This window comes from Eschrichtius robustus, chromosome 5, assembly GCF_028021215.1.
Source record: "Eschrichtius robustus isolate mEscRob2 chromosome 5, mEscRob2.pri, whole genome shotgun sequence".
Lineage (NCBI taxonomy): Eukaryota > Metazoa > Chordata > Mammalia > Artiodactyla > Eschrichtiidae > Eschrichtius > Eschrichtius robustus.
The window spans coordinates 9,156,061-9,168,841 of NC_090828.1; the positions used below are offsets into that span (position 1 = coordinate 9,156,061).

At 39.0% G+C, this 12,781-nt stretch overlaps 1 protein-coding gene across 4 annotated transcripts in view; it reads right to left on the reverse strand.

Annotated features, from left to right (window-relative positions):
- Positions 1–12,781, reverse strand: part of LOC137765063 (nuclear autoantigen Sp-100-like) — an 84,851-nt gene that overhangs the window by 24,668 nt on the left and 47,402 nt on the right. For all 4 annotated transcript variants that reach the window (XM_068544256.1, XM_068544259.1, XM_068544257.1 and 1 more), the window contains 5 exons: positions 12,190–12,282; positions 11,405–11,488; positions 7,583–7,636; positions 6,879–6,962; positions 1,990–2,043 (listed from right to left, as the gene is read on the reverse strand). In XM_068544256.1, the coding sequence (XP_068400357.1) occupies positions 1,990–2,043; positions 6,879–6,962; positions 7,583–7,636; positions 11,405–11,488; positions 12,190–12,282 (369 nt within the window). The remainder of the gene's footprint in view (positions 1–1,989; positions 2,044–6,878; positions 6,963–7,582; positions 7,637–11,404; positions 11,489–12,189; positions 12,283–12,781) is intronic.

A 12,781-nucleotide genomic window follows, 5' to 3' on the forward strand; every position in this document is an offset into this window, starting at 1 on the left:
GGAAATTTGAAAAAAAATGATAAAGATCACAAGCTGATTCAGATTTAGCAACAAGATGGGAGGCTAAAGTAGAAAAATTTATATACATCTTATTTTACTGTTTTAAAAATACTCTCCAGGTCCTTTTTTCTCTATTTCTGCCAACACAATCCAACTCTATGGGCCTGCGTTTCTTACAAGGCTAACTAATCAAATTCCAGAGACCAGATTTTTAAAATGTAAGTCTTCATAACTAACAGAATTACAGAAAGAGGAGGGAAAGTCCTCTCAAACCATAGCTGTAGAAGGAGAGAGAGCAGTCTGTACCACAAAACTAACATAAAGAATTGATTTGACAGTATTGAGAAATTTCATAAGAAGATAAGTCTTTTGAAATATGGAGACGTGTCTGTTTGTAACCATTACCAATTTGTTCTGTTCTCTGTAATATAAACTTGTCCTTGAAAGAGTTATTTGAAGGGGTCTTGTAATAAGCCCCTCAGTTGAAATTATTGCCACTTCTTATGAAGACAATTTCTTCAGAAACTTAGTTCTGATTGATTGTCTTGATCCTTTAGGGGCCTGGCCATAATATTTTAAGTGACATTTGGATCCTTAAACTATATAGATGCTTGTAAGATTTTATATTGAATCAGAAGAAGATCCTTGGCATTCTGATTTCCTCATATGCAAATGGATAATAAAATGACCATAGACTTCCTATTTAAATAAAGATTTTGAGAGTCTTGTCTCACTTAAATTTATTCCAGCTATTTTTTAATGGGAAAAAAAGATATTCATAGAGAGAAACAAATGGCTTCAGCATATAAATTTTTTAAAGGTGTATGAAAATTCTTAGTAGAAGAACATTAAATAAGATATGAATAAATGGGTATAAGTCTTTGCTCTCCCCAAATTAATCTGCAACTTCAATGCATTTCTAATTAGAGCTTCCAATGAACTTGGGAAGGAAATGGGGGAATCTTCTTGAGTTAATTTTAAAATTCACCCCCAGTGAATCATCAGTCTGGTGCTACTTCTGAGCTCTCCTTTCTCTTCTGCAATTTTCTTGTAAAAGAAAAACTAATATATAGACAAGCAAAGACACTGTGTGATCGAAGTGGTGATTGAAATCATAATGTAATAGTGTAAGGAATATTTTAAAAATTCTCACCTCACATATACACAAATAGGCAAAACTCACAGGGTTTTGGATGTAAATATTAAAAATGATAAGGTACTTCAAATATTCTAGAATCAAATATAGAACAATATTTTTAAAATCTTCAGCTAGAAGCTGTTGTAAATATGATAGGAAACCAAAGAACTAGAGAGAAAAAAGCTAACAAATTTGATCCCTAAAAATGTATAACTTCTCTAGGACAAAATATTCCATTAACAAACCTAAAAGAAAAACAACAAATGGGACAAAATGTTAGGAACATATAGAATCAAGATTTAATGTACATGTATATCATATAAAGATTTCTATATTCATTCAGCATGGTAAGAAAAATACAAACACCACAACATGGCCGAGCATTCTATGACAAAGAGTTCTATGAAGAAGAAAAACAAATGACCAATAACAAATGGAAAATACTCAACCACACTAAAAATGAAAATAGTGCATGTTAAAGCATCCCTTAAAAAAGACTTTTTGTAGTTCAATTTAAAATGTTAAATATTTTAATTTTCTAGGTATGATATAATAATTTTAAGAGGGAAAGTACGCATAGAATTATCCTATTTAGATAAATAAAACTACATTGCAAAATGTGTTAACACATGCATAGAAAAATTCTGGAAAGATATAGATCAGTGTTTATAAGAAACATTTTAAAATCTGCATAAAAAGCAATGTGAAGGTATGAGCATTTTGAAAAAAGTTACTTTAAAAGGCATTAACTTTTTGTCTTATTAAAGGTATAGAAAATAATAATGAACTTTAGCATTAAAAAATAGTTGATTTGTAACATGAAAATTGAGTAAATTCTTATGCACTCTTACTTCTTTTCTCACTGTGTTTTCCCAAAGTAGAATCGTTTCCAGTATCCGTGGTATCTAGAAAGTAACAGGTGGTGGTCAGAAACTGTAAAAATTTTGAAACTGTAAAAAACTGTAAAACTTTGAAAACTCTCTTCACTACTTATGTGCATCAGTTTCCTCATTTATGAACCAGGGATAACAACAGTTATGCGATTCAGGTTTTAAATTTCTTATGAAGATTAAATAAGATCTTAGCTGCAAAAGCTAATGAGAAATCACTGTGTAAATCAGTAACATGCTAGAGAGCATCCTTCAAAACTATATGGTGAGTTTATGAATAGTTGTCTGAGGTCTTTTATTCCTGTCAGGGCAAAGGACCATTTATTTGTCTTTTGAGACCTTCCCAACGTTGTGACAAAGTGACACTATTATCTACCAGCAGAAGAGCACTTTTATGTCTTCGCTCCGTGATACTGCCATTTTTACCAGTGTATTTCAACGACATCATCCATGTATAATCGACAGGACCCATTCTGTTAAACAGAATTCTTTTCTCCCTGCAGTTCCCCAGTGGGTCAGTTCAAGCAAACGAAGAGGGGAAAGGGATTCTGACATGGACTGGATGTACTCCTTGTCAAAGTATGTTTAGAGTCAAGTGCATCAGGAACCGGAGCTCTGATTTCAGACTCCTGACATCCTGCAGCACAGGCCCTGTGACCTTCACCTTCCATAACTGGCCCGCCCCCTGTTGTGAGCTGGTAAGGGTTCTCCCTGAACACCGATCACCTACCACAGCTCCCCCAGGGTCTGTGGTGTCTGCTGAACCACCTCTACCCTGACCTTGGGTGTCCTCACCCATCATGTCAATGCTTGGCTACTTTCAGTCCTTTCTTCTTGGCTTCTAGACACACTTTTTGAAAAACACATGACACGGGAACACTTCTCAGGTCCTTGGAGCTCTGTTCCTAAGTTATGATTTGTAAAGAATTTTCATCCGAACCCCTCCCCTCCCTTCCGAGCAGCCACCTTTCACGGACGTCTACGTCACAGGGTGACTCACCTCTGAGATCGCTTTCTCTTTCGTTGCTCCTCACTGCCCTTGTCTCTTCCTTTTAATCTGCCTTTTCTCTTTTTCTCTTTGCCCAAAATATATATCTTTGTTTTTCTATTTTTTCTTTATATGCTTTTCCCATCCATCCATTAATGACGTTTTTATATACATTGGTACTTACTTTTATGTGACATTATTCTTTTCCAGAAATATTATTTATTACATTTATATGTATATATATATATACGTAATTCAATTATTAAAATAATTTTTATAGATATTCTCATATAAATACTATAAGAAACTCATTTTTACCAAATTCCAAATGTTGGAATACAGAGAGTGGACTTTTTTTCTATTCACTCAACAAGTTTGCTGAGCATCTTTCAGGTACCAGGTGCTGAGGTGCGTGATGATGGTGCACGAAGAGTTAACGCTTGTCAATCTTATGAGCAACCAGGGAACTGACACTTAATGAGTGAATACATAGAAACATGGAGAATGTGAGGACACAGATTGTACAGGATACTCTGGGGATGCAGAAGGCAGGAGGAACTTGCAGAGTTTGAGATGAGGTACCTCTTCCGGAGGAGGTATCATGGAAACAGTAGTTAACCAGATTAGGGAGAAAGGTGACTAAGATGATAGCCCCAAATGGATGGAGAAGCATGTGCAAAGGTCTGGATTCAGCAAATACAAGTAACCAAAAGGAGTTTAGTATGTCTGAACATAGAGTGAGAGAATGAGAGGGAATGGTGAGAATGGAGAAAGAAGCAGGAGCCTCAGGTATGGAGCTTTGGAGATCACATGAAGAAGAATTAACTTATTCCTAAAGAAAATTAAATGATATTTGGCTCTTATGTAGGAAAGCAGCATGAACATAATTGCATTTTTGAAAGATCAATTTAGCTAAATCACTTAGAATGTGTTTGGTGGGAACAACATGAGAAGGTGGACAAATAGGAGCCTGTAGACCTCATTCAAGTGAGAAGTGATATAGATATGGATGAGAGTGCTGGCATGGAGATGGAAATAAATGGGCAGGGTGGAGACATATAAAAGGAATAATTGATAGAGTTAGGTGACAGATGGGGTACATCAATTGAGGAGATGGCTGTGTCACGGATGACTCTGAGAATTTCAACTTGAAAGAATGAGTCAGTTAATAAGTGTTTTAGAGATAGCGAACACTGGAGGAGTAGATGCTTTCTTTAGGGGGAAAGATGATGTGCTTAGTTTTAAAAGTGTTGAGTTTGAGAGACATCTAAGTGGAGAAGTCTAGAACCTTCAGGACCTTAGCCAGAGGCCTTTCTGACACTTGGATAATTGAGTTTGGAAGCTTAGAAGGCAGAGCTGGGCTGGAAATGTGTGTTTAGGAACCATTAGATTGTAGATGGTGATTGAGACCGTAAGAGTACACGAAACCCCTTTGGTGAGGTACCTTGTAATCTGGGTGAGTTACAGGAGCCACTTTGATACCTGGGGACACCTTACCCTGAAAACTCACTGCTAGTGTGAACCACCCCTTGTGCCAATGTTGCTTTTGTCTCATGGTCATCTCAGATCCCACAATTTCTCCATCTCTCTCCTTTCTTTCTTTTACACTGCCCCTTTCTCTCTCTACCATTTTTCTCTCATCTTTTAACCCTTTATCTATGCAGTTATCTCTGTGCCTCATCTTTATACCTCTCCATTGATTGCTTCCTGTATGTATCTCATTCCGTCTAGTTTTTTATGCTTCTGTCTCTGGATCTAGTTTTACTGTTGAAGTAATCCTCTTTATATTGTCACATCACTTTCTGTTTTCTCTTTGCTTCAGTTTGTTTCTCTTAATCTTATCTTGATCTTTTGGCTTTAAAAAAATTACAATCTTTGTGTTTATCTATATTTTCTTCAACCATATTTGGCTTCATCTCACAGTTTACCACTTTCATTGTCACCATCTGCCTGCTTTTTTGACACTGACCACACTATTGACTATTATTACTTCTGCCAGTTCTCTATGAGCTTTCTACATCACAGGACTGTCCATCAGTCACAGAGTTTATTATCATGTTTCTGGTAAACTTCCTAGAGGTATCTTGAAAATTATCCATCTTCCTCTACAAAACTTCCCAATCTCGTGATATTTGGATCTCATGTCCACTTAGAAAAACTTGACACTTACTCAGATATCTTTTAATTTGAGGAAACTTACTCAGATATCTTTTCAGCCTAATTTTTCCATTATTTCTCCTTGCATTATCCACTTAGTGTCACCTCCCTCCACCCAGAAGCTGAGCTCTTCTTTCTCGTTTGGCTCCTTCAAACCTGTTGAAAACAGTCCAAATCTGTGCACAGACCTGTCTCTATATGAGTATGTGTATTGGTGTGTGCGTGTATGGCAATGTTTTGGGGGAGAGGTAGGTAAAGAAGGAAGAGCTTTTCCTCTGTGCAGACAGTAAAACAAAGATAACTGAGAACTAGTATCACAATTGGCTTTTCTATCACATGCTAATAGATTGGCATCTCTTCTGAGTCTCTTCCTCTATTTATTTTTAGAGTTTTGAATCCACAGGACATTGAAGGGAAATAAGGAAACAGCAGACTGTAGATGGCGACCAGGAAACAGACTTTGATGCGGTCATGCTGATCTATGTTTGAAGCTCAGATGGGCTGAAGAAAAATACACCTGCTCCAATGACTACACCTCATATCCAACAGAGATTTTCTCTGTCTCTTTCAATCTAACCACACCTCCTCCTCCTCCTTTTCTTCAATTTTCTGCCCACCTGTGAACTTCGCTGTCCCTGATTTCTCTCATTTCATCAGTTATACTCTTAATATCTGTTCCTTTTTATTTCTCTGTTCATCCTTTTTGGCATTATCCTTCTAGGTGTTCTGTATATCATACAACTGGTTCCATTCCTACCCTCTCTGTTTCTTTATGGTTTTTGCTTTTTCCCTCTCAATCTGAATATATATTTCAAAATCCACACCAATACTGGTGGTTATATACCCACCAATACCTATACATATATATGTATATATGTGTGTATATGTATACACACATACACACACACACACACACAAACACACACACATATATATATATACATATGTATTTATTATTGTTGCTAAATAAGTTTTCTTGCATCAGGCACTGATACATTCCCCTGTGAATATGCCAGATCCCTCGTATCTCCTCTTTGGGCTCTGATCATGGGACACAGCTCTTATCTTTCTGCCCGTTACATAAAATAGTCACCCTTTTTTACCCTTATACATTTGTACATCTATTTCCTGATCCTAAAATGGGGAAGCAAGAGTTAACCTTCCTAAGTCTTAAAGATTTTGTGATAACAGAGTAAGATCTTATTTGCCAAAGGAATTTAAAATATCACGTTACAATCCAATTATAATGTGATGAATATCTGTCACAAACTATACTAAAGTTTGAGAATGGTTGATCTGAAGCTTTTATTTCTGTCTATAATTACACAGCAGGACCAGTTGTCTTTTGAGGCTTTTACGATTACAAATGACATTAATGTCAACCAGTATATCACTATAGAAATCTAGGATCTTAGTGTTAGCAGGCATGACAGTAAATGTTTAAAAAGAGACCATCATTTTGGTGATTATTTCTGCTAAAATAGGAATATAAAATTACATACATTTAGTGAATATGAGTTATTCTATTAAACATGAATTTATAAAAATTTCCTGCCTCTTTCCATTTTCTAAAATCCGAAAAGTAGTTCCCAGGATTAACTGGATACAAGGTAGTCAAGGTCTCAGAATTAAATACACCAGGAAACAGTGTCTTTTCATTCCTGACATTCTGCAGGCCAAGGCTTGGCATCGTAATCTTCTTTACCTGACCCATTTCTTAGGACTGAGCTAGACATTTCCTGAAGCTCATCTTCGTTACTCAGTTCTGAAGTGTCACTACTGCTGATTCCTGCAGAAAGAAATAAAATTCCTTTACAGTCTCAGCCTGTGTCCTAGGACCTATACAGCATGGAGTTCTTTAAAAGGAAATCTGGAAAGGGGAAGCTTACGTAGAAGAGGTAGGAATATTCCTGCCACCAGGCCCCCTACGGCTCCATCTGGCCTCCTGGTCAAGGTTGCTCCAGGGACCACCCCCAAGGCCAGGACTGGACACAACTTTGCCATGGAAGGCACTCGCTTTGGTCACTATTCTTTACCCTTTCCTCTTGTCTGCACATACTTCTGCTTCCACTTTGTTTCTTATCCAGGGGGACGGTGGAAGCAACATTTTCAAGATGTCAGAGCCTCCATCAGCTGGGCCCTCAGTGAGCACCCCTCCACCCTGGGAACCACTTTATCTTTTTATGTGAGTGAAGGATAAACTTGTACCGCACTTGTGACACTGAACTTCTTGAGGCCTACAAGTAACATCAATTAGCCCAGCTCACCTAATTCAAAATGTATAATGTGAATCATCTAAAAGGCCAACAAATTTATCATTTTATTTTAAAGGATATAACCAAAAATTTGACTGAAGCTTTTGTAGCAAAGAAAGATATTTGTTACAGCAAGAATTTTGATTGTTCTTACGTCTTTTCCTATGGCTTATGCTGCAAGTTGATGTGTTTTCAATATCCCAAGGATCTAGGAAGGAAAGGAAAATACAACCAGTAATCTATAACTAAAAGAGTAGTAAATCTTATGACTACTCACATTGTAGACAGGATTTGGACTCTAAAGACACAATGATGATCATTTCTGTCTCTTCCTGTCTAAAGGAAAGTGATCACTTCCAAATGTAGCAAAGACCCCCCCCCAATCCTTCAGCCCTAATTGCAAAGTCAAAGAAGTTTTGAAAACCAATATTTTTTCAAGGTTTGTACTAACTAGTTTGGCAATGAATCTGGACTTCAGCTGCCATGAGTCCAATAAAATATTTATCACAGTTGTTGTGAATTCACACAATTTGCTGCAGGAACACTAATACAGTATATTTGAGAATGAGATTCTGTCCCAGACCCTACTGGAGTGTTTTATAACAAATAGGATATACACCACACTGTCTTTCTAAAATAATAAAACATTATTATCTTACATCTGGCTTTAAAGATTTTGAATAAATGATTATGAATATTTGCTAAGGGTCCAGGTTGTTAGTTCTGACTCTTCCAATAATTGTCCATATGTGAGGTGTAAAGGTCCTTAAATGTTTATGTGCTGGAGTTTCCTCATCTGTGAAATGAGGGAACAACAGTTTTCTGACCTACCTTTTAGGTTGTTGTAAACATAAAATGATACCTTACTTGTGAAAATGTTTTCAAATATCACTATACAGGCCAATGTCATGTTGCAGGTAATGCTGGGTTCCTACCTGGCTCTGCCTTTTACTCTCCATGTGAATTCATAAAAGACCCTCAAACATTACCAACTCCAGTTTCCTCATCTATAAACCTGGGATAACCTGGTGACCCTAACTCCCTGTTAAGGTTTTTGTAAAAACAAAGGGAAGCTTTATTTATAAAAACCCTATGAGAAATCACCGTGTAAGCCAATGATTTAACTATAATTGGGGTTTGAGAGTATTTGGTCTTAAGCTATTTTTCCATCAATAATTTAATAGAAGCACAAATTATTCTGTGAAGTCTTTCTAAGTTGGGGACTCATGACAATATTAACAACAAATAGAGGAATGCTGTGCTTAGTATGCTCCATAGAATAAAAGCATGCTGAGGAATAAGTACACTATTTCCACTCTTTAGCATTAATAGATATGATAGTGTGTAGTAAAAGGTATAATTTTACTAGCCTATTTTTGCTACATTTTCAATACATCAATTGACCGGGCTCATCCAGTTAAACAACAGTTTATATACAATACCTCCTTGCCTCCTTCCACTTCCCAACAGGGCCAGAAAAGTTAAAGGTGGAAAATGATATCCTAGAAGGAATCAAATCAAGGCATGTGCAGAATGCTCAGAATAAGATTCATCAGGAAAACAGAGCTCTGGATTTACACTCGGGATATTTGCTGTCCATGGCTGCAATCCGTATCTTCCTACACGAGACATCTGGGATCGTGAGCAGGTGGCTTTTTGGCCCCTCCTCCCTCACTTGATTCTAAAAAGTCAAGGTTATTGGTCACTGCACAAAGGAACAGGATTCTCGAGGGGTTTGGGTGTGTGACCAAGGAACGCATTCAGCAGGAAATTCCCTCATAAGAAAACTTGCAAAAGTCTTGAAAAGCCATGCGAGGCATGGCCTGCACCCAGGCCACTCTGGGCTGCCCTTCTAAGTCATCTGCTGTGTAGGTTAGCGATGTTCCATTCCCTGTTCCCAGGGCAGAGACAATTCAAATGCAAGGGGCAACTTTGCTCTGCTTGAACCTTACCGTCCTTCCCTTCTCTCTCTTCTACTTCTGACCCCTTCTGTTGTCTTTTCAAACTTCCTTCATCTGCTGTTTCTCATGTAGGGTACCTTGGAAACCTTGTGTTCAAGACCTTGTGTGAGTCTCGTCTCCTCACCTCCTCCCACCCCCTGCCAACCTGGTGCCCTCCTGAACTATTTGCAAGCCTGGGAAATAATCTTCTCATGTGTCTGAGCCGTAGATGTGTTTTAGGACTATCTTCTAGAGCAGTCTTCCTACTAGTACTAAGACAAAAGTGTTCCTTAAAAACTGAAACAAATCTACATTTTACTTTGATAGATCTAGTGAGCAATTAGATTGAGTGTATTATTTAAAATATTGCTCTTTTATAGCACCAAGATCAGGTAACATTTTATTTCTTAGGACTGTTCCTAGTGTGTTTCCATAAATAGGTATGTTTCTGATATTGTCTAGGTCTAAAAAGTAGAAAGGGACAAAAATTCACCAATTTGTACACTACAGAGACATGGATCTTATGGCAACTCAGGCTACCCATAGGATTGAGGAACTAACATTTTGATAATCATTTCGAGCTTCAATTTTACAAGAAAATAATGCAGAATCCAGGACGCTAGACTTGTTATTCCCTTCAGTCTCCCATGAGACTTTGTAGAGACCTTGAAGCATTTATGTGATTGTGTTTCCTCATCTAGAAGCAAGGGTTACAATGTCCATCCTGCTTAGCCCTTAAGGTTGTTGTAAGATGTTGTTTGCAAAGGTCCTTTGAAAAAATCACTGTATATGCCATGACTTGTTGAAGAATTCTGTCAAAAACAATCCTTTGGGTTTCAGAATGCCTTATACGAAGCCTTTATTTCTGCTAACACTAGGTAGCTGGACAAGTTATGACATGATTCAAGTTTGTGATCAGATGATAATATGACCTTCCAATAAAGGAATACAGCCCACCCTTGAACAATATGGGTTTGAACTGCACAGGTCCACTTAAACTCAGATTTTTTCCATACTAAATACTACAGCAGGACTTCCCTGGTGGCACAGGGGTGGAGAATCCGCCTGCCAATGCAGGGGACAAGGGTTCGATCCCTGGTCTGGGAAGATCCCACATGCTGCAGAGCAACTAAGCCCGTATGCCACAACTGCTGAGCCTGCGTGCCACAACTAGTGAAGCCCACGTGCCTAGAGCCTGTGCTCCGCAACTAGAGAAAGCCCCTGCTCAGCAATGAAGACCCACCACAGCCAAAAAGAAAAAAGAAAGAAAAAGAAATTAAATACTACAGCACTAAACGATCCACAGTTGGTGGAATTCATGGATGTGACCTGTGTGTATGGAGGGCTGACTCTTAAGTTAGGCAGATTTTTGACTACACTGGAGGTTGGTGCCCTTAACCCGTGCATTGCCAACCGTATTTAGCTTTCTGTTCTTTGTAGAAATCACTGTATAAATCCACCACTTTATAGGCATAGCAACTAGTAGTTTTTTTTTTTTGGCTGCGCGCAGGCTTTCTCTAGTTGTGGCGAGCGGGGGCTACTCTTTGTTGCGGTGGCTTCTCTTGTTGCGGAGCACAGGCGCCGGGTGTGCGGGCTTCAGCAGTTGCGGCATGCAGGCTCAGCAGCTGTGGCGCACGGGCTTAGTTACTCCGCGGCATGTGGGATCTTCCTGGACCAGGGCTCGAACCCGTGTCCCCTGACTTGGCAGGCGGATTCTTAACCACTGTGCCACCAGTGAAGCCCACAGCTAGTAGTTTTTAACACACTCATTACTTTGCTGGCCTATTTCTACTATATAATCAATATAGGGTACATATATTGATTAATGGGACCCAATAGTTAATAGGCCTCATTCTCAGATATAGATTTCATATCTCTCTGCATTTCCCATAAAAGTCCAGTAAAATAAAGACAGAGAATGGGATTCCAGAGTAAACTGGAACCATGCTACAGAAGGGGCTCAGAATAAGATCTCAGGGAACAGTGGCTCTGGTTCAGATTCCTCCAGCCTAGACCTTGCTCTCCCACTTCCTTACCAGACGACTTTCTCAGTGCTGACGTGGAGGGTTCTGGGGACTCCTCCCCATCACTGGATTCTGCGGAGTCCTCACTGCTGATCACTGCACAGAGGAAAACAACCACTTAGGATCTCAGGGTGGAGCCCACGCGGCAGGAAACCCCAGAATGAGAGCACTAGGAAGATCTAGAAGCTAAGTTAACTCAGGGCACCGTGGCCTGTGCTTGAATGTGTGTGACCTGCAGGTTTCTCCAGGTCCTGCACAAAAAGTGACGATATTCACAGGGGCAGCTTTGCCCATCCTGCCAACACTCTTCTTTCCTCACCCTCATTCTACCTCTTACCACCACCCTCAATCTACCTCTGACCCTCTACTTCATTCTACCTCTTTCTTTCATTCTTATTTTACTTCTTCACCTTCCTCTTGGCTTGGCCCATTTTCCCTACTTATGCCTCTCTTTCTGGGGATGGTATCTCTTTATACCTCGCTTTGTCTTCATGTGTTTCTCTTCCATCTCCTCTCTTGAATACCCTGGGTCTCTGATTTTTTCCCTTTTCTTTATCTTCTACCCCCATACTTTCCTCTCTTGCTTTAGAGATTGTCTCTTGGACATCAATACTTATTATCTACCCCTTTTGTCTTTTGATATTTTTCCAGTTCCTGGGGAATCTCTTCTGCTAAACTCACTGCACAGGGCACTGGTTCCCTCCCCTTCCTGCCTCTGTCCACGGCCACCTGCCCTGACCTGCCCCAGCCTCTTGCCCTGTTCCTGTGATTCCTGCTCCACACTGTGTCAGCCTTACCTATTACATCAGATGCCTGGTTACAGTCAGTCCTGGCTTGGGTTTGCCATTCAACTTCGGGGTTAAAAAACGGCGTTTCCTTCTTTATATCCACTAGAAGGACAGAACAGGAATTGGTTTGAAATCCATGGCTGGGTAGCTTTGCTTCTGGATCAAATTGTAATGAATGAAGAATTGTAATTTGTCACTCCAAAAGGGAGTAAGCACCGTTCATTAGCATTAACAGCCTTCTCCTTGTAATTCCACTGCAGGAGGGACGCTTCACCCCAACCCTTCCCCTTCCTGCTGTTCAACTCTGTCCCTTTCTTTGTGTCTCTCTCAACTCTCAGGTTTTTATTTTATCTCTGTTTTTACTTTCTTTTCACTTACTTTTCTCATCTTTTGATGATTTTTTTTTTTTTTTTGCTTTTCAAAAATAAAAATCATAATTGTAGTATAACCCATAGATAAAAATGCACGAATCATAAATTTTGAATTATCACAGAACAAGCATATCTGGGTAACCATCACTTTGATCAAGTAATAAGAAATTACTAACACTCCAGAAACCTCTTAGTGATGCCCCCACTAACTGTCCAGATGTATCTTGCTC